General features: G+C 44.2%; 1 protein-coding gene across 2 annotated transcripts; it reads left to right on the top strand.

Moving 5' to 3' along the window:
* The first annotated feature begins 19 nt into the window (after positions 1 to 19).
* GUK1 (guanylate kinase 1) lies at positions 20 to 24,297 on the top strand. Of its 2 annotated transcripts, none has more exons than XM_039365259.1 (8): positions 20 to 201; positions 12,658 to 12,771; positions 14,581 to 14,622; positions 16,323 to 16,419; positions 17,835 to 17,973; positions 20,644 to 20,728; positions 22,209 to 22,294; positions 24,070 to 24,297. In XM_039365259.1, exons 1-8 carry the CDS (start codon positions 165 to 167, stop codon positions 24,103 to 24,105), a joined length of 636 nt encoding a protein of 211 aa, XP_039221193.1. In that variant the 5' UTR covers positions 20 to 164; the 3' UTR covers positions 24,106 to 24,297. The 2 variants fall into 2 exon arrangements, with proteins under 2 accessions (XP_039221193.1, XP_039221194.1); XM_039365260.1 differs by lacking the exon at positions 20 to 201 and adding an exon at positions 8,868 to 9,090.
* The last annotated feature ends 3,254 nt before the right edge of the window (positions 24,298 to 27,551 follow it).

The raw sequence follows: 27,551 nt of genomic DNA, 5'->3' as shown, positions 1-27,551 counted from the left end.
ACGTCATTGTCGGCGCCGTTCTCCCAGGCTGCCTTTCAGCGCGGCCGGAACGTATAGTGCTCCCGTGTAGGGGGCGGAGCTTGCATGGGGCGGCGGGGCCCGGTCATGGCCCGCCCCGTTTCTCTGAGTCATCCTTCCCGGACGCGGCTCCGGTTTGTTTCCTCATGCGGTGGCGGCACTTCTTGTGCGCTGCAATTTCAGGTGAGTGCAACAGCTTCGGGGGTCCCCCCGATGCCCCATTTCGGTTTGGCGGTGTGCTGCGGATATGTGCTCCCCCGGATTCTGCAGCCCTTCGCGTTGGTTCCACTGCAGTTATGGTGCTCCGCGAGCCTTCCTTTTGCTTTTTTCCAAGGGGTTTGGCTGGCCGGGAGTGATGGGCCTCATGGTCCTCCCGCTGCACGTGGGGAGGCGGCCCTTTTTTTAATGATGCACAGGATGACCAATGCATTAATTGGAAGAATGACTATTGAAGGGACCATTGGCGCACCCTGAGGTCATCCAGTCCAACCCCTATTCCACGGATGAGTCCAAATCAAAGCATCCCATAGTTGTACAGTGGACACAGTAACTGAAGTAGAGAGGGGTTTTTTTCTGCCCAATGTTCAATGAGAACATCTAAAAATTGGAAGGGACCCTAGAGGTCATCTAGTCAGACTCCATCTAAATCCAGGGTCCTCTGGAGCATTTCTTAACAGCTGATCAGTTTTCTCCTCTGCCCATCCTAGACTTATGACCACAATGACGCCCAAAATTTATGTTGCTAAGCAAGGCAGTTAAGTGAGTCCCTCCAATTTTTCAGGTTACGGATCCCATCGCCTCGAGGCAGCAGTTGTTGAACCCTGAGCCATAATCCAGATCCCCTAATTTCTGGGGCTCTTTTTAAATGATCTAAAATGGCCGTTACTCTCAATTCAGCCCGTTCTGCTCATTTTGTAAATAAAATCTCATCACCATCCAGAGTCATTTCCTTTGCCGACAAACGGCTGCGTTCCCAATTTTATTTTATTTTTTATTTATTAACACATTTTATATGTGGCGTCCTTGGTGTTCTCTGAGCTTGGTTTGGTGGTTTTGTTTTTTTTTGCAGACATTTCATTACCAAACTAGGTAACATCATCAGCACGACCAGATTATCCCCACTCTCTTGTAGCACCGATGATGTTATCTGGTTTGCTATTGAAATGTCTGCAAGAAAATAACCAAGCTCAGAGAGCACCAAGGATCCCACAGTTGTCCTCCTTCTCCCCTTTCTCATTTCTCCCTCTTTCTACTCCACTTTCTTCTAGCACTAATGATGCTCCCTAATTGGATCATGAAATGTCTGCAAAAAAACCCACCAAACACCCCATTGTTGTTGTCCTCCTCCTTCTCAGTGTCTTGAGACACACTGAATTACCACAATTAAAAAAAACCTCCTATAATTCTTTAACAATTTGTCTTCTCTCTGCAAATAGGATGGGAATACAGACAATCCTCGACTTACAACTGTTCATTTAGTGACAGCCCTGAAAAAAATCACTTAGGACCATTTTCCACAATTACGACCATTGGTCACATGATCAAAATCCAGGTACTTGGCAACTGACGGTCGCAGTGTCCCATGGGTCACGTGATCCCCTTTTGCGACCTTCTGACAAGCAAAGTCAGTGGGGGAAGCCGGATTCGCTTAACAACATTGTAACTATCTCAACAATGGCAGTGATTCACTTATCAACTGTGGCAAGAAATGTTGTAAAATGGGACAAAACTCACTTAACAACTTTATCGCTTAGCAACAAAAATGTTGGGCTCAGTTGTGGTAGTAAGTAGTAAGGTAGTAATTCTCAGAGCTGAAATGTCAGTTTTGTCAATTACTTGGAATCCAGAAAGGATGAGAAGAAACAGATAAGTTAAAAGTCTTTTTTTTTCCAATATTGCTTCTGAAATCTGTTCTGATAAATATTTAGAGCTATGAAGATTTTTTTTTGGTCTAAAAACTTATTTTCAGCGAGATGAATGGAAGTTTAGAAGCTAAGGGCAGATGCCAAATTAAATATAATGAAGCGTCTTATATGTCCTTTTGGCAATTATTAAATTTATGCTAGAGCTGTCCAATTATTTACAAGATGACAAGCAACTGAAGCAGGAAATATCTAATTATTGCTGCTTTCGCTGAGAAACACGTGTGCTGTGCTGTTCCCTGTTTGTGGATTTTATGCATGGCTTAAAATGCACGAACAGCCTCTGAAAGCCAGGGTGAATTTCCCAGCAATTTATTTAATGTACTGAACTTCTGTGCCACCAAATCATAATTGACTCCCAGCTGCTTTCAACAGAATAAATGAGATAAAACCGCCTCAGGATAAAGAGCTGAAGAAGCTCCTTTGGATGAAAAGCGAAATGTCTTCAAAGAAAAAAAAAGAAGGTAGAGTTGCCTCATGAAAAAAGCACCTTTGAGGCAGTCCAGGATAAGCATATCAGAACAAGCAATCTACAAGAACAAAACACAGTGCAAATTAACAAATTAAAATACAGGTAGTCCTCAACTTACAACAGTTTGTTTTGTGACCATTTGAAGTTATAACAGCACTAAAAACAGTGACTTACGGCTGTTTTTCCACACTTATGTCCATTGCAGCATCCCCATGGTCATGTGATCAAAATTCAGATGCTTGGCAGCTGTCTCGTATTTATGACGGTTGCAGTGTCCCGGGGTCACATGATTAAAATTCACACAGTTGGTAACTGACTCATATTTACGGCGGTCGCAGTGTCCCGGGCTACGTGATCCCCTTTTGTGACCTTCTGATGAGCAAAGTCAAACTCAACCAGTTTTACTTAACAACCGTGTTACTAATTTAACAACTATAGTGATTCCCTTAACAATCGCAAGGAAGGTTGTAAAACGGGGCAAAACTCACTTGATAGTTGCTTGCTTAGCAAGATAAATTTTGGGCTGGAGACAAATTGCTTGTGTGGCCAAATTCATTCATTCAAGTCAAGGATTATTTATTTATTTATGAAACTTATATACCTCTTTAAATGCAGGCACTCTCTAAGCGGTGTACACCAGTAAGCAATGCATATATATATTTTTACATTGCCCCCAACAATCTGGGTCCTCATTTTACCTACCCCGGAAGGATGGAAGGCTGAGTCAACCTTGAGCCGGTGAGATTTGAACCGCTGACCTGCTGAACACAGTCAGCTAAAGTGGCCTGCAGTACTGCACTCTAACTGCTGCACCACCTCGGCTCATTACTCTATATATGCAGCTCTGGTGCTCAGTTAGTCTGTGAAAGTCTCCAGAAAAGTAAATTTTCCACTATCTTCTGAAAGGGTGTTTTGAAAAGCCCAGGTATTCCTTGACTTACAACAGTTTGTTTAGTGACCATTAGAAGTGACAACGGCACTGAAAAAAGAGACGATTGTTTTTCACACTTAACGACCATTGGAGCATCCCCGTGGTCATGTGATCAAAATTGAGACATTGGTCAACTGGCACTTTCCTGTTCTCCTTCCTTCCTTCCCTCCCTCCCTCCCTCCCTCTCTCTCTCCCTCCCACTCACTTTCTCTCCTTCCTTCCCTCCCTCCCTTTCTGTTTCTCTCTCCTTTCCTCCCTCCTTCCCTCTTTCTCCCTCCCTCCCTCTCACTTTCTCTCCTTCCTTCCCTCCCTCCTTTTGTTTCTTTCCTCCCTCCTTCCCTCTTTCTCCCTCCCTCCCTCTCACTTTCTCTCCTTCCTTCCCTCCCTCCTTTTGTTTCTTTCCTCCCTCCTTCCCTCTTTCTCCCTCCCTCCCTCTCACTTTCTCTCCTTCCTTCCCTCCCTCTTTTTGTTTCTCTCTCCTTTCCTTTCCTCCCTCCTTCCCTCTTTCTCCCTCCCTCCCTCTCACTTTCTCTCCTTCCTTCCCTCCCTCCTTTTGTTTCTCTCTCCTTTCCTTTCCTCCCTCCTTCCCTCTTTCTCCCTCCCTCCCTCTCACTTTCTCTCCTTCCTTCCCTCCCTCCTTTTGTTTCTCTCTCTGCTTTCCTTCCCTCTCTCCCTTTCTCCTTCCTTCCCTCCCTCACTTTGTCCCTCTTTCTCTCCTTCCTTCCCTCCCTTTCTCCCTCCCTGTGTTTCTCCTTTCCTTCACTCCCTCCCTCCTTCACTTTCTGTTTCTTTCTCCTTCTTTCCCTCCCTCCCACCCTCTTTCTCACTCTCCTTCCCTCCTTTTTTCCTTTCCCTCCGTCCCTCACTTTCTCCTTTCTTTCCCCCTCCCTCACTTTCTCCTTCCCTCCCTCCCTCTCACTTTCTCTCTCCTTTCCCTCCCTCCCTCCCTCCCTTTCTCCTTCCTTTTCTCACTCCCTCACTTTTTTTCTTTCCTTTCCTTCCCTCCCTCTCCTCTTTCATGTCTAAGGCTGGACTAGAACTCCGTGCCTCCTGATGATTAAAAACTTGGATGCCTAATTATTCTTTTTTTGTCCTCCTGGATCTTAATTTAACGACTTAGATATCTTTTTTTCGGGCTTGTTTGTGCTGCCCTTGGACCCACCATCACAGAAGTAGCTTTAGACTAAAGCAGGTTATAAATAGGAAGCAAGATTAGTGGTGCTTAGTTGGGAAAACGCTTTTTCCAGCTTCTTAATCGCCTTTTCTTGGGGTGCCAAATGCTCTTTGCTCTCTGAGCTTTCCTTGCTGGCCGGGACAGGCTTGGGTGAAAGCCGGCCTTGTCAGATAGCCTCACTTATAACCCTTCTGGGGAACTTTCTATAGCGTGCATTTTATCCCTCGCTTCGGTAATTATCTTTGAGGACGCCTGGTGCAAACCCGGGGCTCTTCGGTGGCCGATGGCTGCATTTTAAACCTTAAATAGCGCAACTGAAATTTGAAAATCTGTTAACTCATGAGAAAAAGGACAAAATACAGGAAGTCCTCAACTTACGACTACAGTCAAGACCAACATTTCCATTCCTAAGTGAGACCGTTATTGAAATAAGTTTTGCCTCGTTTTACGACCTTTCTTGCTACAGTTGTTAAGTGAATCCTGGCTGTTGTTAAGTTAGTTTCATGGCTGTTAAGTGAATCTGGCTTCTGCATTGACTTAGCCCAGGGATAGGCCACCCTGGCTCTTTTATGACTGGTGGACTTCAGCTCCCAGAATTCCTGAGCCAATTGTGCTGAGGGGAAAGGGAGAGGTTTCCAAGCTGAGCCATGCTGGCTCAGGAATTCTGGGAGTTGAAGTCCACCAGTCATAAAAGAGCCAAGGTGGCCTACCCCTGACATAGCCTGTCAGACAGTCGCAAAGAGGATCAGTCAATCTTCAAAAATATTCTTGATTATGAGTAAATGTCTATGGAGGTTCTCAGTCATCCATGTCATGGTTGTCCTAACACTGGTTTTTTTCAGGAGGTAACTGGACTTTCTTGTTTTCCATTTGAAGACATTTCGCTCCTCATCCCAGAAGCTTCTTCAGCTCTGACTGGATGGAGGGGAAAGGAAGGATTTATACTCCTTGCAGACAGCCGGTCATTTGCATTCGTTTAGACCAGATATGTCAAACACAAGGCCTGGGAGCCGGATGCAGCCTGCGAAGTGCCCACAAAGCCATCCTGGAAACAGTGAGGGAATGGCCCCCACTGCCTTGGCCCTGACCCAGGCTGGCTGGGAGCCAATGTACAATTTTGTGGTGGCCATCTATGCCAGTGGTTCTCAACCTTTTTAATGCTGCGACCCCCCAACCGGTCGTAAGTCGAGGACTACTCAACCGGTCGTAAGTCGAGGACTACTCAACTGGTGCAGAACCGTTTGCAGAATGGGACTTTCGGCAGGCTTAGCAGGGCAGAGACAGCCTGGACAATTCCTATTGGCTTTGGAAAGCCAATAGACTCTATTCAAGAGAGTCTATTCCATTGGCTTTCCAAAGCCAATAGAATAAAAGGGAGTAGCACAGCTAAGGAAAAGGGGGGAAAAAATGGCGGACTGCGTTGTTTGGCGACCCCCGTGAAATGGTCGTTCGACCCCAAATGGAGTCCCGACCCACAGGTTGAGAACCACTGATCTATGCTGAAACGCATTCAGTCTTAGCTCCACAAGGCCGTCTAGAAACAGCGAGGAACCAGCCCCTGCTGCATCGGCCCCGCCCCCTGGGTGCATGCTGGGGAGGTGTCACCCTTTGTGAGGAATGAAGAAATGGACCATGCCTTGGCGCTTGCCCCGGTCCCCCCCCCTTCTGCCAGAGACCCCCAGATCTGTCCCACTCCTGCCCAGGCCCCCACAGGCACCCTTGACGCAAACGATGTAGAGCTGGCCACGCCCACCCAGTAGGCCACACCCACTCCATCCACGCCCACCCAGTAGGCCATGCCCACCCTGGCCACACTTCCCCCCCCCCCCCAGGAAAACCGCATTGCTGATGCAGCCCTCAATGAAATTGAGTTTGACACCCCTGTTTTAGACAGTCGTTGAGGCCACTTGTGGGTTTACCTGTGTCCTCAGGATCACTTGAGTAATGCAAATGGGTGTGGAACCTTCCTGGCTGCAGGATGTTTTTCTGCCCGGGTCCCTTTCCTGTGGGAGACAGGCGGAGGCTGTTGGGATGAATCTGTATTGTCTGGATCTCAAACTGAAGCGTGAATGGCTCCCGTAGTCTGCCATGTTTTCTGGAAATCCGTTCCACAACCCTCTGCATTACTCAGGTGATCCTGAGGACACAGGTAAGCCTCCAGGTGGCCTCAATGACTCTCTCAAAAAAGGCAAATGACCAGCTGTCTGCAAGCAGTATAAATCCTTCCATTCCCCACCATCCAGTCAGAGCTGAAGAAGCTTCTGCGATGAGAAGCGAAATGTCTTCAAAAGAAAAACAAGAAAGTCCAGTTGCCTCCTGAGAGAAAAAAAGCACCTTTGGGTCTTGATTATAGGTCATCAAGTTGGTGTCAACTCTTAATGACCACCTAGATCTATCTTCTCCTGGGAGGAGCCTTCCCAGTCTGACAAATTCTGGGAGTTGAAGTCCATACATATTAAAATTGCTGAGATTGACAAATGCTGGGTATTCTGGGAGTTGAAGTCCACTCATGGTGGCTGGAGAATTCTGGGAGTTGAAGTCCACTCGTGGTGGCTAGAGAATTCTGGGAGCTGAAGTCCACTCGTGGCTAGAGAATTCTGGGAGTTGAAATCCATTCATGGTGGCTGGAGAATTCTGGGAGCTGAAATCCATTCATGGTGGCTGGAGAATTCTGGGAGTTGAAGTCCACTCATGGCTGGAGAATTTTGGGAGCTGAAGTCCATTCATGGTGGCTGGAGAATTCTGGGAGCTGAAATCCATTCATGGTGGCTGGAGAATTCTGGGAGTTGAAGTCCACTCGTGGTGGCTGGAGAATTCTGGGAGCTGAAGTCCACTTGTGGCTGGAGAATTCTGGGAGTTGAAGTCCACTTGTGGCTGGAGAATTCTGGGAGCTAAAGTCCACTTGTGGCTGGAGAATTCTGGGAGCTGAAGTCCACGTGGCTGGAGAATTCTGGGAGCTGAAGTCCACTTGTGGCTGGAGAATTCTGGGAGCTAAAGTCCACTTGTGGCTGGAGAATTCTGGGAGCTGAAGTCCACGTGGCTGGAGAATTCTGGGAGCTGAAGTCCACTTGTGGCTGGAGAATTCTGGGAGCTGAAGTCCACTTGTGGCTGGAGAATTCTGGGAGTTGAAGTCCACTCGTGGTGGCTGGAGAATTCTGGGAGCTGAAGTCCACTTGTGGCTGGAGAATTCTGGGAGTTGAAGTCCACTCGTGATGGCTGGAGAATTCTGGGAGCTGAAGTCCACTCGTGGTGGCTGGAGAATTCTGGGAGTTGAAGTCCACGTGTGTTAAAGTTGTTGAGGTTGGGAAACAAAAATGGGGAGAATAAGAAAGGTGACCTGGACAGAGATAGGCCAGATTCAATACCAAACCCATAAGGCTGACCTCAAGAAGATGATGTGGGCAAGAAATTTATATCTCCTTAATTCAGATATGTGAGGGGGGAGGGGGAAGCAGAGCACAGTCAATTTCCCAAAGTACCCTTGATTGATTTATGTGCCATCAAGTTAATATCAACTCTTAGTGACCACAGCTGATCCACGAGTGTCTCACACACCTGATTTAGCTACCCTTCCCAGAGTTGGGATTGAAGATTTTGAAACATAAAAAAGTTTTTGTTGATTTGAGATCATTTGGTGATCTCCAGGAAGGCAACTATTTTGACAAAAAAATACAATAATTCATTTAGTGACCGTTCAAAGTTACAACAGCCCTGAAAAAAGTGACTTATGACCATTTTCCACACCTAACAACTATTGCAGCATCTCCATAGTCACAAATTCGGACCCTTGGCAACTGACTCATATTTACGACGGTTGCTGTATCCTGGAGTCACATGATCCCCTTCTGTCAAGCAAAATCAATGGGAAAGCCAGATTTACGTAGCAACCGTGTCCCTAACTTAACAACTGCAGTGATTCACTTAATAACCGTGGCAGGAAAGATCATAAAATGGAGCAAAACTTGCTTTGTCTCGCTTAGTAACTGAAATTTTGGAGTCCGTTGTGGTAATAAGTCAAGGACCACCTGTACTTCACAGTTACCACTTATGGAAACATATTTTTTTAAAAATTCCATTAAATTAAGAGTGGTAGTTTTCTTTCGATTCTCTTCTGCCTGGCATAAGCAGGATTCTTCACAGTTAGCTTTTTTTGTGATCATTCCAGATCAGGTAGCTGTTGCTGGTCGGGATGGATATGTTAAATAAATGATGGATATGTTAATTGAATGATGCTGACAAAGACAGCTTCGTCATTTCTTAAAATGCACTCTATCCGAAGGCAGAGTTTATGTCCTTCAAAGCTAAGCTCCCAGAGTCTTTAAGCCATTAATAGCAGGAGCCAAAGTATCTGCAGAAAACCACAGATGATGATTAGGGATTGAGACCATCCCAAGGTGAAAACCGGATAATTGAGGCTTTAAGCAGTCAGAAACAGACTGTTATTCCCTCTACGCTGCCTTCTCCACCAGCACAATCCAGATCCATCCATTTCCTGTCTTGGAAACGTAAGAAAAAACAGGATTTTGTTACAGTACCGAATTTTAAACGGTCCCTCTGAAAAGCAAGGCGAAAGGTAAGCTGGGCAGAGCCGCGAGAAAGCAGCCATCGGTGCTGAATGCAACTCTTGATATTTTTTTCCCCTTCGGCTTAATTGCAGCCCTCTTCTATTTTTATTTTCAAAAACCGTTGCTGTGCGTTCCCGGAGGAGCGTGCTGGTTTTTATTGTGGGCTGGGCAGCAGGAAGTAAGAACTATGGATTAATGTGCTAATTGCATGAGACATTATTCATCTCTTCTGGCGGTAGAAAGCTCAGATGAAATAAACATCAAAAATCTGGGCAGTTATATAAATGGAGCAAAGCCAGATAGCCAAGGGGCTGGGAGTTTAGAGAATAAGAGGGTAGGAAGGGACCTTGGAGGTCTTCTAGTCCAACCCCCTGCTCAGGCAAGAAACGCTATAGCATTTCAGACAAATGGCTGTCCAGTCTCTTCTTAAAAACTTCCAGTGTTGGAGCATTCACCGCTTCTGGAGGCAGGTTGTTCCACTGGTTAATTGTTCTAACTGTCAGGAAGTTTCTCCTTAGTTCTAGGTTGCTTCTCTCCTTGATGAGTTTCCACCCGTTGCTTCTTGTCCTGCCTTCAGGCGCTTTGGGGAATAGCTTGACTCCCTTTTCTTTGGGGCAGCCCCTGAGATATTGGAACACTGCTATCATGTCCCCCCTCGTCCTTCTCTTCGTTAAACTAGACATACCCAATTCCAGCAGCCGTTCCTTATATGCTTTAGCCTCCAGTCTCCTAATTATCCTTGTTGTTCTTTGCACTTTTTTCCAGAGTTTTTGGTAAATCACTGGGGAGGGGAAAAAAATCAGAAAATCTCAGAGCATTCTTGCTGTGGGGTTGCTGCTTCTGAGCACTGAGAGAGCTAACTTTGCTAAGAGGAAATAAAATAAGTTAATTCTAAACCAACAGGGCCAAATCCAGTAGGCTTTATCTAAAGATATGCTAGAGCAGGGCTTTTCAGCCAGTGGTACGGGTTCCACCTGTGGTACATGGGCACCTGGCAGGTGGTACCCGACCATCCTAGAAAAGTAGCGGGGGAGGGGAATGAGCTGAACTGGTGGCAGCACCACACAAACCTGACCAAGAGACGGCTGGAGTTGCAGGGCTGTCAGGGCTCAGCGGAAGCGCCAGGATCAGTGCCAGGCTCCAGCTGCAGCTCGGCACTCATCCTGGTGCTTCTGCTGAGCCCAGAAGAAGCACCGATCAGCTGGAATGTTGCAGCCTCTCTAGGGTCTTGTGATTTATATTCAGATACTTGGCAACTGATTCATATTTATGACGGTCATAATGTTCCAGGGCATTGTGACCAAAACCTGCTGCAACCACCCAGCAAATGGGGGGAATAAAAACCAAACACTCCACCCCACCCCCGTTGCCAATCCTCAACAGAAATGCTCAAAACTATGAAAACCTCGGACAGGAGGAAGAGCGCCGGTGGGCGGGCAGGCAGGTGTCTTGTTCGGCTGTGGCTTGGGGGGCACTTTTTTCAGTGCCACTATAACTTCAAACAGTCACTAAGCGAACTGTTGTAAGTCGAGGACTACCTGTACTTTTATCACTTTTCCCCCCTTTTTTTTTTTTTTGGTCATCAGGTTTTTGACACCTCACTAGGCGACTGGTGGTACTCGGATATTGCCATATCCTAAAAGTGGTACAGTGGGTGAAAAGGTTGAAAAGCCCTATGCTAGAGCCCAACAGTGGAAACTATTTTAGCAAAAAATATATTATTGCTTCTGCTTCTCTACTGTTGGGCTCTCCGAGAGCAACAAAAACAGGTAGTCCTCGAATTATGACCACAATTGAACCCAAATTCCCTATTAAGCAAGACAGCTGTTAACTGAGTTTTGCCTCATTTTACAACCTTTCTTGCCACAGCTGAGTGAATCAATTTAGTGGTTAAGTTAGTAAGTTGTTGAGTTAATCCGGCTTCCCCATTGACTTTGTTTGTCAGAAGGTCACAAAACAAGATCACCTGAGCCAGGGACATTGCGACCGTCCTAAATATGAATCAGTTGCCAAGCGCTTGAATTTTGATCACGTGACTATGGGGAAGCTGCAACGGTCATCAAAAACAGTCATAAATTACTTTTTTCAGTGCTGTTGTAACTTCGGTCGCTAAACAAATGGTTATAAGTCAAGGACTATCTGTAGATGACATGGGATGATAGAAAAGTTATACTTGTTGAAGGACCACACTCTTCGTGAGGAGAAAATCACAATTATTTGGAAGATTGGGAGTTCCTTTTCTGCTATCCGTTATGGGTGATATGCCTGTTTAAAGTTTCCATGTCATTTTTACGTGTTTCCCATCTAAAATGCAGAGGAATATAATGTTAATTTCACAAGGTCCCCAAAAGTGGGCACAATTTACTCTCCTGCGTCAGATGTTCTTAAAAACATTTCTCTCTGCAGAATCAAGGTGGTGTAATTTTGTGTTTCCTTCTGACAACTGCCTTTCTCTGATATTTCTCCACCCTGTTTCCAAGGTCACCTCTTCATTCCTTTGCATAAGGATGTGTCCTGCTTTGTGTTTCAAATACTGACTCACGCACAATTGCTGTGGTAGTTCACAGTTTACTTAAGGTCACAGAGATAGCAACAGCCGATGCATGCAGACCAAAGCAGAGTCTCTGACAGTCGCTTGCCTGAATGGTTAGCCTTTTTAATAGGAGTGTGCAGAAAAATAGTCCAAAATCAGTCCCAAGATTCTGAGAGCCGTGTCAAGGTCATCCTCCAGCCCGAAGGTCAGAATTTCATGGGCGGAATCCACACATATGTAATGCAATAGTCAAAGCAGATTGTTTTCAGCAAAGGAACAGAGGCCATGGCTGCCTAGTACAGTGGTTCTCAACCTTTTTAATGCCCCGACCCCCAACTGGTTGTAAGTCGAGGACTACTCAACTGGTGCAGCACCGTTTGCAGAATGGGACTTTTGGTGGGCTCAGCAGGGCAGAGACAGCCTGGACCATTCCTATTGGCTTTGGAAAGCCAATAGAATGAGACTCTATTCAAGAGAGTCTCTTCTATTGGCTTTCAAAAGCCAATAGAATAAAAGGGAGGAGCACAGCTAAGGAAAAGGGGGAAAAATGGCGGACTGCATTGTTTGGCAACCCCCGTGAAATGGTCGTTCGACCCCAAATGGGATCCCGACCCACAGGTGGAGAACCACTGGCCTAGTAAATCAGGCAGCATGTTGTTAATAGATTTACTCTTTTGCTTGGCAAGGAGCCCCATAGAACATCGCTGCTCCACTCCACTGTAACTGTCCAGGTGCTCCTGTTCTCAATCCGCCTTATTTTAACTTTTTAAAATTGTATTTATTTATTTATTTATATCCTTTTGTTTACAAAAAAGGCAGTGAACATAACCAACATACCTTCATCCTCCTATTTTCATCACCACAACAATCCTGTGAGGTGGATGGGGCTGAGAGAGAGGGACCGCCCCAAAGTCATTCAGGCAACTTTCATGCCTAAATCAGGATTAGAACTCACCGTCTCCCGCTTTCTATTGCCTTGACCAACTGGGTCTCTTCCTAGATTTTTAACAACCCACCACTTTTCTCTCTCGTCTTTCTCCAGTTATGAAAGGACCAAGGCCAGTTGTACTGAGCGGCCCATCGGGCGCGGGAAAAAGCACTTTATTGAAGAAACTTCTAAGAGATTATGACAACGTCTTCGGCTTCAGCGTCTCCCGTGAGTGAGCCCTTTTCTGCAGGGATGGTGTGCAAAGGAAAGCGTGCATAGGTGCTGGCTGGCTGGCTGCCTTGCTGGCTGAGCCTGCCAGACACACGTAACCCTTCCCGTTAAAATCCAGGCAGCTACTCTCACACTTTCTCACTCAGCTTGGCTCCTCCTAACTTCAGTTACTTCTCTGTGTAGGGCTTATTAAGTTGTATGAACCCAATGCCTTTAGTTAGCTCTGGTATTAGGAGAACAGGATGGGATGGGATGGGATAGCATAAGATAGGATAGTTAGATTATAGAATAGAATAAAATAGCATAGAATAGAATGGAATGGAATAGGAATGCAATAGGAATGCAATAGGAATAGGAATAGAATGATTGTAGAATAGAATAGAATAGAATAGAATAGAATAGAATAGAATAGAATAGAATACAGAATAGAATAGAATACAGAATAGAATGATTGTAGAATAGAATAGATAGATTGTAGAATAGAACAGAATAGAATAGAATGATTATAGGATAGGATAGGATAGGATAGAATAGAATAGAATAGAATAGAATAGAATAGAATAGAATAGAATAGAATGACTATAGAATAGAATAGAACAGAATAGAATAGAATGATTATAGAATAGAATAGAATAGAATAGAATAGAATAGAATAGAATAATGTTATTGTCACTTTAAATGTACATTAATTAGTATACATTAAATTGAGATTTTGTTGCATATAACTCTCAAATATACACTGCATAAACGTGACCAAAAAAATTAGTATGTATATTACCCATGTACATACTCATATATGATCCAGAGAAACAATACATTCTAGTTTGGGGGGGGTGCGCGGGTATGTATGTATGTATATGTGTGTATATATACACACAAACACGTACATACATGGCGAGAACTACGAATCTCCAAATTGTGAATGAATTAAACACATTGTGAATTTAGCTCACTCCAGTTATGCCTGTAGGTGTTTCATTTGTCTCCCTTGCGGTTGATACAAATACAGGTAGTCCTAGTCTTATAACCAGGATTGCTAAGTGAGATGGTTGTTAAAGTGAGCTGAGCCTGATTTTGCATCCTTTTTTTGCCAAGGTTGTTAAACCAATCACTGCAGTCGTTAAGTGAATCACATGGTCGTTAAGCAAGTCCGGGTTTCCCCCTTTGTTGGAACCTGGCTGTGAGGGTCTTACGTGACCCAGGGGCTGTGCAACTGTGATTACATGACCGTGGGGGGGATGCTGCAATGGTCACCTGCGAGGACCAGTCATAAACCACTAATGGTCGGTAAATGAACAGTTGTAAGTCAAGGATTACCTGTAGCACCTTTTCTCTTACATTGCTAACCTCTTTTTCTTTGGCAAGTAAGTCCTTGACTTACAGCCATTCGTTTAGTGACCGTTTCAGCTTACAATGGCACTGTAAAAAGTGACTTATGCCTGTTTTCACACTTACGACCGTTGCAGCATCCCCACAGTCACGTGATCAAAATTTGGACACGACTGGCACATATTTATGACCATTACAATGTCCTGGAGTCACCCAATCGCCATTTGCGATCTTCCCAGCTGGTTAACGGGGGAAATTTGCTTAACGACCACGTGATTCACTTAACTATGGTCCTAAGTTGAGGACAGTATTAATTATTAAATCAGGGCATAACTTGAAGAGAAGATGCGATTAAGTCAACGCAGGTCTAGAAAGGAAAAAAAACCAATGCATTTTGTGCAGCTGCTTCATAACATCTCTAAGCTTAGGCTTAGGGAGTGTTTCAAAAATTATTATTTATATTTTTCTTGCTTCCAGACACTACAAGACAGCCACGACCTGGGGAAGTCAACGGAAAAGGTAAAAAGCAGAATTTTATGTCGCTTCCAGGAAAAAAACCAAACAAACACAATTTGAATTGCAGTCACTTTTCTCAATCTGGAACCCAGCAGCAAATTACAATTCCCAATTACGCACCCAGGTAGTCCTTGATTTACGACCAAAATTGTGCCCATAATTACTGTTGCTAAGGGAGACAGTTGTCAGAAGGTCACAAAAGGGGATCACGTGACGGCTTCAGCCGTCATAAATACGAGTCAGTTGCCGAGTGTCTGAATTTTGATCACGTGACCACAGGGAGGCCGCGACGGCCGTCAAATCTGCAAATACGGTCAAGTCACATTTTTCAGTGCCGTTGCAACTTTGAACGGTCACTAAATGAAATGTTATAAGTCGAGGAATACTTGTAGTTGCCTGTTTGTTAAATTTTAAATACTGACTTTTGGTCCAAGATGACACTTATATCCTACTTTTCTTTACAACAGCCTTGCGAGGTAGGCTGTGGGGGCTGTTTCTCTGGAGGAGGTTTTCCAATTTTGAGGATTGTCTTGGGGTCCCTTTAAAATATTTTTTTAAAATAATGTTAAAATAATTATTTTAATTAATTATCCTGGTTTTGATGTAGATATAGTTTTTATATCTGTAAGCTGCCCAGAGTTACTTTATGGTAAGATCCAATACATTTTATAAATCAATAAAGAATTAAGGCATTTTCGTTTAAGTAAAAAGTCTCCCATTCGGAGACTTCTTTTGTTTTTTAAAAAATAATTTAATAATTGAAGTATTAAGAATAATTATTAACTAGTAAATAATAAGTAATTATTAATAATTTTATTAAGAATTTTCACAAAAATAAAAAAGTGCAATACATTTTTTTCTCAATTTTGAGGCTCCTTTCATTTTTAAAAATAAATTAATGATTGAATTATTAAGAATAATTATTAATAATTATTAATTTTTATTATAAATTTTCACAAGTAAAACATGAACATGAAATACAATTTCCTCACATTTCCTTCCAATTCTGAGGTGCCTTTTATCTTTTTAAAATAATTTAATCATTGAATTATTAATATTTTTTGAATTGAATTTAATCATTGGATTAATCATTTTTGAAATGAATTGAATCATTGAATTATTAATAATTTTTTGAATTGAATCATTGAATTATTTTATGTTTAATTATTATTTTAATAAATATTAATAAGTATTACTTTTCTTGTATTTCTATTAATATTATTAAAAGTAATTGTTTAAAATCAAATTTTAAAAATTGAATCAAATTAGTATGAATAGGTATTAATATTTTTTTTATCAGAAAGTTTTACTTAAGTGAAAAATCAACATGAAATCATATAAGGCAAGAAAAAAATGAAAAACTAAAAGAAAATGATTAAAAGTAATACAGATAGAAAAAAAAAGAAAAGATAAGAAAACAACCTCCAATCTCCTTTACTAAGAAATGTATTATCTTGCAATCCTCTTTAAAATTACATATGATTCCCATGTTCAGCCCTTTTTAATCAGGGTTGATTAATTTAATTTAAGACCATAAAAATTATTCATTCTCTCTTCGCCATGTTCTTAACTTCCTTGTTCTTTTGAGCTGTTCTCAAAGAGGACCCTCGACACAATGACAATTTCATGTCTAATAATGCTAAATAATCCAGCAACATCTCTCGGCATGCACTCTAACAAACCTGGTTTGTTTCTTACCCTAGATTACCACTTTGTGACCAGGGGAGAGATGCAGAAGGAGGTTGATGCGGGAGAATTTGTGGAACATGCAGAATTTTCGGGCAACATGTACGGAACAAGGTAGCCTCTTTCAAATGCATCAGGAATGGGTTGCTTTTTTAACAGTGATGTTTGTCTTCGAAAAGGTGAGGACTAGGTACTTATGCATACAAGGTACTCATGTACCAAATGCACAGATGTAGAATAGGTGGTAACAAAATGAAATTCAAGGGTGAAAAAAGCAAGGTTCTACATTTAGGCAAGAAAAACCAAATGCACAGGTATAGTATAGGGCAGTGGTTCTCCACCTGTGGGTTGGGACCCCATTTGGGGTTGAACGACCATTTCACGGGGGTCATCAAACAACGCAGTCCGCCATTTTTTTCCCCCTTTTCCTTAGCTGTGCTCCTCCCTTTTTATTCTATTGGCTTTTGAAAGCCAATAGAATAGACTCTCTTGAATAGAGTCTAATTCTATTGGCTTTCAAAAGCCAATAGGAATTGTCCAGGCTGTCTCTGCCCTGCTGAGCCCGCCAAAAGTCCCATTCTGCAAACGGTGGTGCGCCAGTTGAGTAGTCCTCGACTTACGACTGGTTGAGTAGTCCTCGACTTACGGCCGGTTGGGGGTCGCAGCATTAAAAAGGTTGAGAACCACTGGTATAGGGCAGTAACTGTGAGAGGGATCTCGGAGTCCTAGTGGACGATCACTTAAATAGGAGCCAGCCGTGTCCTGCAGCTGCCAAAACAGCCAACACAGTGCTGGGCTGCTTTAACAGAGGGATAGAATCAAGATCAGGTAAAGTATTAATACCACTTTACAACGTCTTTATAAGGCCACACTTGGAATACTGCATCCAGTTTTGCTCACCACGATGTAAAAAAGATGTTGAGACTCTAGAAACAGAGAAGAGCAACGAAGATGATCAGGGGACTGGAGGCTAAAACATATAAGAAGCGGCTGCTGGAATTGGGGGTGTCTAGTTTGATTAAATGTAAGATTAGAGGCAACATGACAGCAGCGTTCCAATATCTCAAGGGCTGCCCCAAAGAAGAGGGAGTCAAGCTATTCTCCAAAGCGCCTGAAGGCAGGACAAGAAGCAACGGATGGAAACTAATCAAGGAGAGAAGCAACCTAGAACTAAGGAGAAACTTCATGACAGTTAGAACAATTAACCAGTGGAACAACCTGCCTCCAGAAGCGGTGAATGCTCCAACACTGGAAGTTTTTAAGAAGAGAGTGGACAGCCATTTGTCTGAAATGGTATAGGGTTACCTGCCTGAGCAGGGGGTTGGACTTGATGACCTCCAAGGTCCCTTCCAACTTTATCATTATTATTATTGTTGTTGTTGTTGTCCTAACTGTTCCTCATCACCTCTGTTGGCTAGATACCTCAATAAAAATGTAAAATCTTTGCAATCATTTTTTCAGAGGCATTTTACAAACTCATTTTTTTTAAAAAAGGAACCGTAACTACTACTCTTCCTTCTCCCGGCCAGCAAAGCCGCCATACAGGCTGTCCAAGCTCAGAATCAGATCTGCATCCTTGATATTGACCTTCAAGGTGTGAGGAACATCAAGAAGACGGACCTGAATCCCATCTACATCTCCGTTCAAGTCCCTTCCATAGAGATCCTGGTGAGAAGTGACTGTTGTTTGCAGTTATGGTTATAGTTAATGTACCAGGCTGATGGTTTATGCAAAATTAGCAATAGTAGCAACTCGTATCCGTATTTGGATATCACAAAAACGGTCCTTCTGCTGGATGAGACCTTGGTAAGCCAACATTTGAAGGCCTTTTATGATGGCCACTCAGAAGTACTCTGAAGAACTTTCCGGTCTTACGTTCTTCTCCAACACATAGGTAGAATGGGGTCTTCAGTATTCCTGTGTGTCATGAATACGCGCTCTACATGGGGCTACCCTTGAAAAGTATTCGGAGACTACAGTTGGTCCAGAATGCAGCCGCGCGAGTGATAGCGGGTGCTCCTCGATACACCCACGTTACACCTATCCTCCGTGAGCTGCACTGGTTGCCTATTGGTCTCCAGGTCCAATTCAAGGTGTTGGTCATTACCTTTAAAGCCCTATATGACTCAGGGCCAGGCCATTTGCGAGACCGCCTACTATCTCATAGTTCCCTACGTCCGGTTAGATCCCACAGGCTGGGCCTCCTTCAGGCCCCGTCGGCCAAGCAGTGCCATTTGGCGGGGCTGCGGAGGAGGGCCTTCTCTGTGATGGCGCCCACGCTTTGGAATCAGCTCCCCCCAGAGATTAGGACCACTCCCACCCTGTTGGTCTTCCGTAAGCTACTTAAGACCTGGCTTTTCCGGCAGGCCTGGGGTTTATAAAACCTGACCCCTGGATGACTGTCTTTGTATTGTTTGTTTTGTTATGTTTTATGTGTTTTTTATTGTTAGCCGCCCAGAGTTGTTCGGGAGTGGGGCGGCTTATAAATTTTAAAAATAAATAAATAAATACACCTTCCGAGCATCCTAGACCAGGGGTAGGCCACCTTGGCTCTTTTATGACTGGTGGACCAACTCCCAGAATTCCTGAGCCAGCATGGCTCAGCTTGGAAACCTCTCCCTTTCCCCTCAGCATGGCTGGCTCAGGAATTCTGGGAGTTGAAGTCCACGAGTCTTAAAAGAGTCAAGGTGGCCTACCTCTGGCCCTGGCCTAGGCCGCTTTATGACTCGTGGACTTCAACTCCCAGAATTCCTGAGCCAGCATGGCTCAGCTTGGAAGCCTCTCCCTTTCCCCTCAGCATGGCTGGCTCAGGAATTCTGGGAGTTGAAGTCCACAAGTCATGAAGAGGGCCAAAGTTTTTCCCAGGCTGGCTGAGGAATTCTGAGGTCCACAAGTCAGAAAAGAGCCCTGGTTGGCTAACCCTGTCCTAGGCCAAGCTAAATCCAAAAAACTTTAGGAAATTTCTGGGAAGGTTACGCACTCGAGACAAATCAGCCGTCAACAGACACATAAAGATATTGACGGTAGCTTTCCCTTGCGGTGATGGTGAGGGTGAGGTTTTCTTCTTGGTAATACCTTGAAGAGGGCACTGTTTTCTGCTTGAATGTTTGTCTGGTGTTAATCCATGCTTATCTGGGTTTCTCTTTTTGGTCGTTTTCTTGCAAGTATTTTGGGACCTAGGTAACATCATCACTACTTTGGAAGAGGGGTTGTGGAGTGGAGGAAGGAGAAGACGATGATGACTGTGGTTCTTGGTGGTCTCTGAGCGGAGCAGTTTTCTTGCAGACGTTCCCAACTAGGGAACATCTTAAGTGCTAGAATCGGGTGGGTTTCCTCTCTGTTTATATAGGGTGGTTTGCCCTGTAATTATTATTGGGAGTATTGTTGGTGTTTCTTGATTAGACTGTTTACTTTCTTCTACCACTGATGCTGTTACCTAGCTGGATCATGAAATGTCTGCAAGGAAACCACCCAGCTCAGAGAGCACCAAGGACCCCACAGTCCTCCTCCTCTTCACAATCTCCCTCCCTTCTAGCACTGATGATGTTGCCTAGCTGGGTCATGAAACGTCTGCAAGAAAACCACCAAGCTCAGAGAGCACCAAGGATCCCATAGTCGTTGTCGTCCTCCTCCTTCTCTCCACAAACCCCACTTCCTTTAGCACTGCTGATGTTACCTAGTTGGGTCATGAAATGTCTGCAAGGAAACCACCCAGCTCAGAGAGCACCAAGGACCCAACAATAATCCTCCTCCTCCTCCTCCTCTCACAACCCCCCCTCCCTTCTAGCATTGATGATGTTCCCTAGTTGGGTCATGAAACGTCTGCAAGGAGACCACCCAGCTCAGAGAGCACCAAGGACCCCTCCAGTCCTTCCTCCTCCTCCTCCTCCTCCTCTCCACAAACCCCCCTCCCTTCTAGCATTGATGATGTTCCCTAGTTGGGTCATGAAACGTCTGCAAGGAAACCACCCAGCTCAGAGAGCACCAAGGACCCCACAGTCCTCCTCCTCTTCACAATCTCCCTCCCTTCTAGCACTGATGATGTTGCCTAGCTGGGTCATGAAACGTCTGCAAGAAAACCACCAAGCTCAGAGAGCACCAAGGATCCCATAGTCGTCCTCCTCCTCTTCCTTCTTCTCCTTCTCCCCCACTTCCTTTAGCACCGCTGATGTTACCTAGTTGGGTCATGAAATGTCTGCAAGGAAACCACCCAGCTCAGAGACCACCAAGGACCCTCATAGTTCCCAACTCTGGGCTTCAAATGCCCCTTTTTATCAAAGCCAGTAAGATCTTCCCCAGAAAGATGAAACACCGTTTTTCCTCTCTGTTTTCCCACAGGAGAAACGCTTAAGGGAGAGACAGACCGAGACGGAGGAAAGTTTACAGAAGCGGCTGCAAGCGGCTGCCACTGACATGGAACTCAGTGAGTGAATGTGCAGAGTTTGGGGGTTCCTCTCCTGCTCCCCACGACGGAGGAAGGGCGCCTGGCCCAAGCGCCAACAGAGATGATTCTCCAGAATGGAAGGGAGGGAGGGAGAGAGAGAGAATCCAGTCTAGGATGGATCAACTCAGCATGAAGTTTGTCTGGTGTTAATCCTTGCTTATCTAGGTTTTACGAACTCTGCCAATCAGAAGACCCAGTACGGGTAGTCCTCGACTTACAACAATTCATTTAGTGACCATTTGAAGTTACAATGGCACTGATTTATGACCAATTTTCACGCTTCGTAGCAGCATCCCTGTGGGTCCAAATTCAGACGTTTGGCAACTAACTCATATTTGCAACGGTTGCAGAGTCCCGGGGTCATGTGATCCCCTTTTGCGACCTTCTGACAAGTTAAGTCAACGGGGAAGCCCAGATTCACTTAATGACCGTGTGGCTAATTTAACAACCGCAGGGATTCATATTAACAACTGGCAAGAAAGATCGTTAAAATGGGGCAAAACCGTCTCGCTTAGCAACCAATTTTTTTTTGCCTCCATTGTCATAAGTCGAGGACTACCTGCAGTCTTTTTTAGTCCAGCATACTCGCAGCGCTGTAAAATCATGAGGAAATAGTCCTTTGTGCCATTCAATATTTGCCGTTATGAAGATCTGTAAATACTACTACTACTACTACTACTACTACTACTTGGTAAGCTGTTGCAAGAAGATTGCACAGACTGACTACAAGCAGCGGCATGACAAAGTAGCAACAATGGTGCATTGGAAGATCTGCAAAAAATATCATTTGCCTGTAAGCAAAAACTGGTGGGATCATAAAATAGAGAAAGTCATAGAAAATGATAAAATTAAACTGCTCTGGGACTTCAGAATTCAAACAGACAAGCACCTGCAACATAACACCCCAGACTTAACAATTGTCGATAAGAAAGACAAAAAAGTCTGGATAGTGGACGTGGCAGTGCCTGGAGATAGCAGAATAGACGAGAAAGAACTGGAGAAGATAACAAAATACAAAGACCTACAGTTAGAAATAGAAAGACTGTGGCAAAAGCAAGCAAGGGTAGTACCAGTAGTCATAGACTCCTTGGGTGCAATCCCAAAACAACTGGAGCACCACTTGAACACCATCGGCATTGACAAATTCGCCATTAGTCAATTGCAAAAGGCGGCCTTACTAGGAACTGCTTTCATCCTGTGACGATATCTGTAATACCATAAAACATCCACATCTGCCTATCCCAGGTCCTTGGGAAGGACTCGATAGGTAGACAAAAATGCCAAATCCAGTCTGAACATCTGGCTGACTGTGCGATGATCCAAAATAATAATAATAAAAATAAAAGTTGGAAGGGACCTTGGAGGTCATCTAGTCCAATCCCCTGCTACTTTCATGATTGTTTTCCTTTGCGAAGGATGGACCTGGACTGTTTAAAACCTAATCTCTGTTTCATGCTAGGTAAGGAGGCGGGCCTTTTCGACATGATTATCATCAATGATGATTTGGAGGAAGCTTATATGAAACTGAAAAACATTCTGGCCGAGGTGAGTGGTTTGGACTCCGTCAGAAGCACCCTTCACACATTCAAGCCACAAGCAACTTCGTGTTAAACCACTTGCATTTCTTGGCAATTTCCGGAGAAACGGCTACTTAGAGGGAAACAGGACATGTTTGGGATGGGAAGACCTGTCTCACACTGGGCTGGTTTTTAGTTGCACAATATTGTTAATTTAGCAAGTGTAAGAACATGACAAAAGAGAAACGAACAAACACATAATCCATGTTATACAAAATTTCTACAAGGGTGCAGCCTTAGCCTCATAACTGTATGTCAGACATGTCAAACACAAGGCTCGGGGGCCAGATGCGGCCCGCAAAGTGGTTTCATGTGGCCCACGAAGCCATCCTGGAAACAGTGAGGGAACGGCCCCCACTGCCTTGACCCTGGCCCAGGCCGGCCGGGAGCCAATGTACAATTTTGTGGTGGCCATCTATGCTGAAACTCATTCAGTCTTAGCTCCACAAGGCAGTCTAGAAACAGCAAGGGACTGGCCCCTGCCGCATCGGGCCCGCCCCCTGGGTGCATGCTGGGGAGGGGTCACCCTTTGTGAGGAATGAAGAAATGGACCGTGCCTTGGCGCTTGCCCCGGTCCCACCCCCTTCTGCCAGAGACCCTCAGATCTGTCCCACTCCTGCCAAGGACCCCACAGGCACCCTTGACGCAAACGATGTAGAGCTGGCCACGCCCACCCAGTAGGCCATACCCACTCCATCCACGCCCACCTAGTAGGCCACACCCACCAGGCCCCCCCTGAGGGCAACCCCCCTGATGCGGCCCTCAATGAAATTGAGTTTGACACCCCTGCTATATGTCCAATCCAGGTGGTTGCCTCTGGATTTTTTGTTTTGCAATTTTGCACAATTGGTTTAATACAGGTAGTCCTTGACTTATGATCACAACGCAGCCCAAAATTTCTAAGTGAGACAGTTGTTAAGTGAATTTTGCCCATTTTACAATCTTTCTTGCTGCAGTTGTTAGTGAAACACTGTAGTTTTTAAGCTATGACACCGTTGTTAAGCGAATCCGGCTTCCCCCATCGACTTTGCTTGTCAGGTCACAAAAGGGATCACATGACCATCACCCCCCCCCGTGACTCTGCGACCGTCATAAATAGTGGCCAAGCATCCGAATTTTGATCACGTGACCACAGGGATGCTGCAAGAGTCATAGGTGTGAAAACGGTCCTAAGCCTTTTTTTTTCAGTGCTGTTGTAACTTTGAATGGTCACTAAATGAAGCATTGTAAGTCAAGGACTCTCCCCGTAGTTTGCCTATTGCACTGGTTCTCAACCTGTGGGTCGGGATCCCATTTGGGGTCGAATGACCATTTCACGGGGGTCGCCAAACAAGGCTGTCCGCCATTTTTTTCCCCCTTTTCCTTAGCTGTGCTACTCCCTTTATTGGCTTTTGAAAGCCAATAGAATAGACTCTCTTGAATAGAGTCTAATTCTATTGGCTTTCCAAAGCCAATAGGAATTGTCCAGGCTGTCTCTGCCCTGCTGAGCCCGCCAAAAGTCCCATTCTGCAAACGGTGCTGCACCAGTTGAGTAGTCCTCGACTTACGACCGGTTGGGGGTCGCGGCATTAAAAAGGTTGAGAACCACTGGCCTATTGCAACAAGGGGTATCTTCCCATCCCCACCGATGCAGGTTTGAGCGGCATAAATTAGTAAAATTTCAATTCAATTCTGCCGTATTGTATTTTGGATCTTGATCTTCCTGTGACTTGCAGAGGCTGAAATCTCTCCTTTTTCTCATAGGAGATCGAGAAAGTACAAGAATCTAAAAAAACATGAAATTTCCCGACGGTGGAGACCTACCTGAGCTTTGCAGTCATTCCTCCATGTGATTCACTGTGCTTATTGTGCTGCGTTTGAGAAAAACACCCGTAAATCCATCCACGTACTTGTACATTCCTTTTGAGCTGGGCTTCTTCCGTGAAATCCTTCTTTGACACTTTCTATTAAAGGAGAAAAGATCCCCTCCGATTATTCTGCCTGATCCTTTCTGTCTTTTGACGTCCAAGGGAGAGAAAAATAGGAATTGAAAACAGTATAAAGAGGCTTTAAAATTCCACTTTGGGTGAAGTCTTTCCACTTTTCTAAGAGAAATCTATCTCCTGTTTTGGGATCACATAACCCAGAATCTCATTTATCTCTGCTGGGCTGAGGGTCTTTTTTCTAGCAAGCTGGTCTCAAAATAAGCCAGTTTTGGAGTCAAGAGACTTTGATAATCCTCAGAACAAGCCATGATAGATCCTGTGGTCCATTTTTGATCACAGAATACAAAATACAGAATGACATGAGTTGGAAGGGACCTTGGAGGTCTTCTAGTCCAGGCCCTCTTCTTCTCCCACTTCTTCTAAACTGCCATTGCTCCACGTTAGCTTAACCCTGGGTCACCGGTCCAGAATACAGATAGTTCTCAACTTACGACTGTATTGAAACGGTCATAAGCCATGACCGTTGCAAAACAGATGTCATGTGACCGAGCTAATTAAGTGACCTTATTTGCATCCTTTGATAAGCAAATGCCACCCATCATAAAATGGCTGCTGCAGCTGTTAATAAGCAAACACTGCAGTCGTTAAGTGGAACAGTCGTTCACTTTGGGCACAGTTTTGCTGAAATCTGGACGTTAACTGCCAATTTCCGGCAAAATGGTAACTTTGGACCTGGGTGGTAAGTATCCCCAAGATAGGTCTGTCGTATTTTTGAATGATCACTAAGAAACTGGTCATAAGTTGAGGACTAATTCTAATTGCATTTCCTTCTTCTCCATGTGCAAGGGAAAAAGTCTGTTAGTCATCTTGGGAATACAGCTCTCAATGAACGCAATGGAACCCAACATTTTCATTGCTAAGACAGTTAAATGGGTTTTGTCCCATTTTACGACCTTTCTTTGCCACAGTTGTTAAGTGAATCACTGTGGCAGTTAAGCTGTTAAGCTACGGCCGTTAAGCTGTTAAATGAATCTGGTTTTCCCCATTGACTTTGCTTGTCATACGGTCTCAAAAAGGCATCACATGATCCCAGGACTCTGCGACCGTCGTACATAGGAGTCAGTGGCAAAAGGTCCCAGTTTTGATCCCGTGACTCTGCACGGGATGCGGCAACGGTCGTTAAGTGTGAAAAACGCTCATGAGTCCCTTTTTCAGTGCCTTCGAATGGTCACTAAATGAACTGTTGTAAATCGAGGACTAGCTGAATTCACCTGGTTTTCCACATGGGGGGGGGGGTCTAAAACAGCTGGATCACTTGCGGTTCGGTGTGTAGTACAAAGCAGGCCGCTAACTGCTTGCAATTTTCTGAATTATAATCTCGGAGCTACAAAATCTTGCAGTGTTTGGTTTGATTTTTTGTTTTTTTATTTAAAGGCTGTCTATTCTCATTAAACTGAATTCTGCACCAGGGCCCTTAAGAAATATTTCCACCGTCATTAAGAGAGGCAGCCTTTTCCTTGCCCACAGGCAAATATTCTGTGATCTGGCCTTCTTTCTTGGGATGCCAAGCTGAAAACACACATCCCACAAACACACAAACAGAGATCCGGGATGGCTTGTCCATCTTCTTCAAAATGCCCCACTGGGATTTAAGTCAGCAGCAATTTGTGTTCCGTTACCCCTCAAGAGTACAGTAGGAAGGGCTAATAAAAATTAAGGCATTGTAATTTACCTAGAATTTACAATGTAATTTACATTAGGGTTGTGCAACCTTAACTTGCACAACCTTCAAAGGTGGGTGGACTTCAACTTCTTGAAATTCCCAACCAGCGTGTTTAAAATGATCTACTTTTTTTTTTAAAAAAAAAAATATTTTTAAATTTTTATTTTTTTAATTAAAAAGTTTTAAATTTTTAAAAATTATTTTTTAAATTTAGAAAAAATATAATTTTTTAAAAACCATTTTGTAATTTTTTTGGATTTTTTTTAAAAATTAAAATTACTTTTTGTTTTTTTAAAAAAATTACTTTTTAACGTTTTTTAAATTAGTTTTATGTGCGTGATTAACAAACCATCCAATTCAGAGGATATGTATATGTTCTGAATTGATTAAAACTCGGGGGGGGGGGTGTTCTGTGAGTAGATTGGGAAAGCACCCCACTTGAAAAGGGCCATGAGAAGCCCCATCAGTTACGCAGGTGGTTCTCAACTTTAATGACCGTTAGATGTTACAGCAATGTTGAAAAAAGTTATTTATGACCCATTTTTCACACGACCATTACAGCATCCCTGTGGTCACGTGATCAAAATTTGGCCAGTGACTCACTTATCAACTGTATTAGGACCGCCACCGACCTCAAAATTTCCGTTGCTAAGCAAGTCAATTATTAAGTGAGTTCTCCCCATTTTATTACCCTTTTGCCGCAATCGTTAAGCGAATCATTGCAGTTGTTAAGTAAAACACACGGTCGTTAAGCGAATCTGGCTCCCCCCCCTTTGACTTTGTTGGAAGCCGGCTGGGAAGGTCACCAAAGGGAATCACGTGACCCCAGGACAGTGCAACCGTCGTAGATACATGCCAGCTTCCAAGCTTCCAAATCTTGATCACATGACCATGGAGAGGCTGCAACCGTCATAAGTGTGGAAAATGGTCATAAGCGCCTTTTTTCAGTGTTGTTGTAACCGAAAGGTCACTAAACAAATAGTTGTAAGTTGAGGACTACCCACCTAGCAAAGTGTCTTCGGCTGAATTGGTGCAATGTTGCCAATTCCTAAATCTACGTATTTTTTTCTTTTTGCTTGCAAAAGGCAACTGCCCACCTATTATGAAGTTGCATTTTTCTAATTAAATGCATGCCTAAATGCAAATTTAAGTTTCTCCCAGTTCTAATTGCTGGGAATCCGGGTACAACTTTGCTTTAAAACTTCAAGCAACAATCGCAATCTTGTGAACCTCTCCCTCCATCCAGAGCACAAGGGTGGGTGCGAATGTAAGCAGGCCAGGCTTTATAAGGACAAAACTTTGCAAACTTTCAGGGTGAGCAAGGAGGTGGGGAGGGGGGGAGAAGAAGAAGAGTAGATTGGAAAGGAAGGAAGGGAGGGAGGGAGGGAGGGAGGGGAAGAGAAAGAGAAAGAGAGGAAGAAAAGGGAGGGAGGAAGGAAGGAAGGGAAGGGAGGAATGGAGGGAGAGGAAGAGAAAAAGGAAGGAAAGGGAGGGAGGGAGGAAAAACAAAAAGGCAGGCAAGAAGGAAAGGGAGGGAGAGAGGAAGGAAGGGATAGAAAGAAAGAGAAGAAAGAAGG

This window comes from Crotalus tigris, unplaced genomic scaffold (genome assembly GCF_016545835.1).
Source record: "Crotalus tigris isolate CLP2741 ecotype Arizona unplaced genomic scaffold, ASM1654583v1 scf7180000020019.1302030, whole genome shotgun sequence".
Classification (NCBI taxonomy): Eukaryota; Metazoa; Chordata; class Lepidosauria; order Squamata; family Viperidae; genus Crotalus; species Crotalus tigris.
Note: the sequence above shows the minus strand (reverse complement) of the source record. Positions and strands in the feature narration are given on the sequence as shown.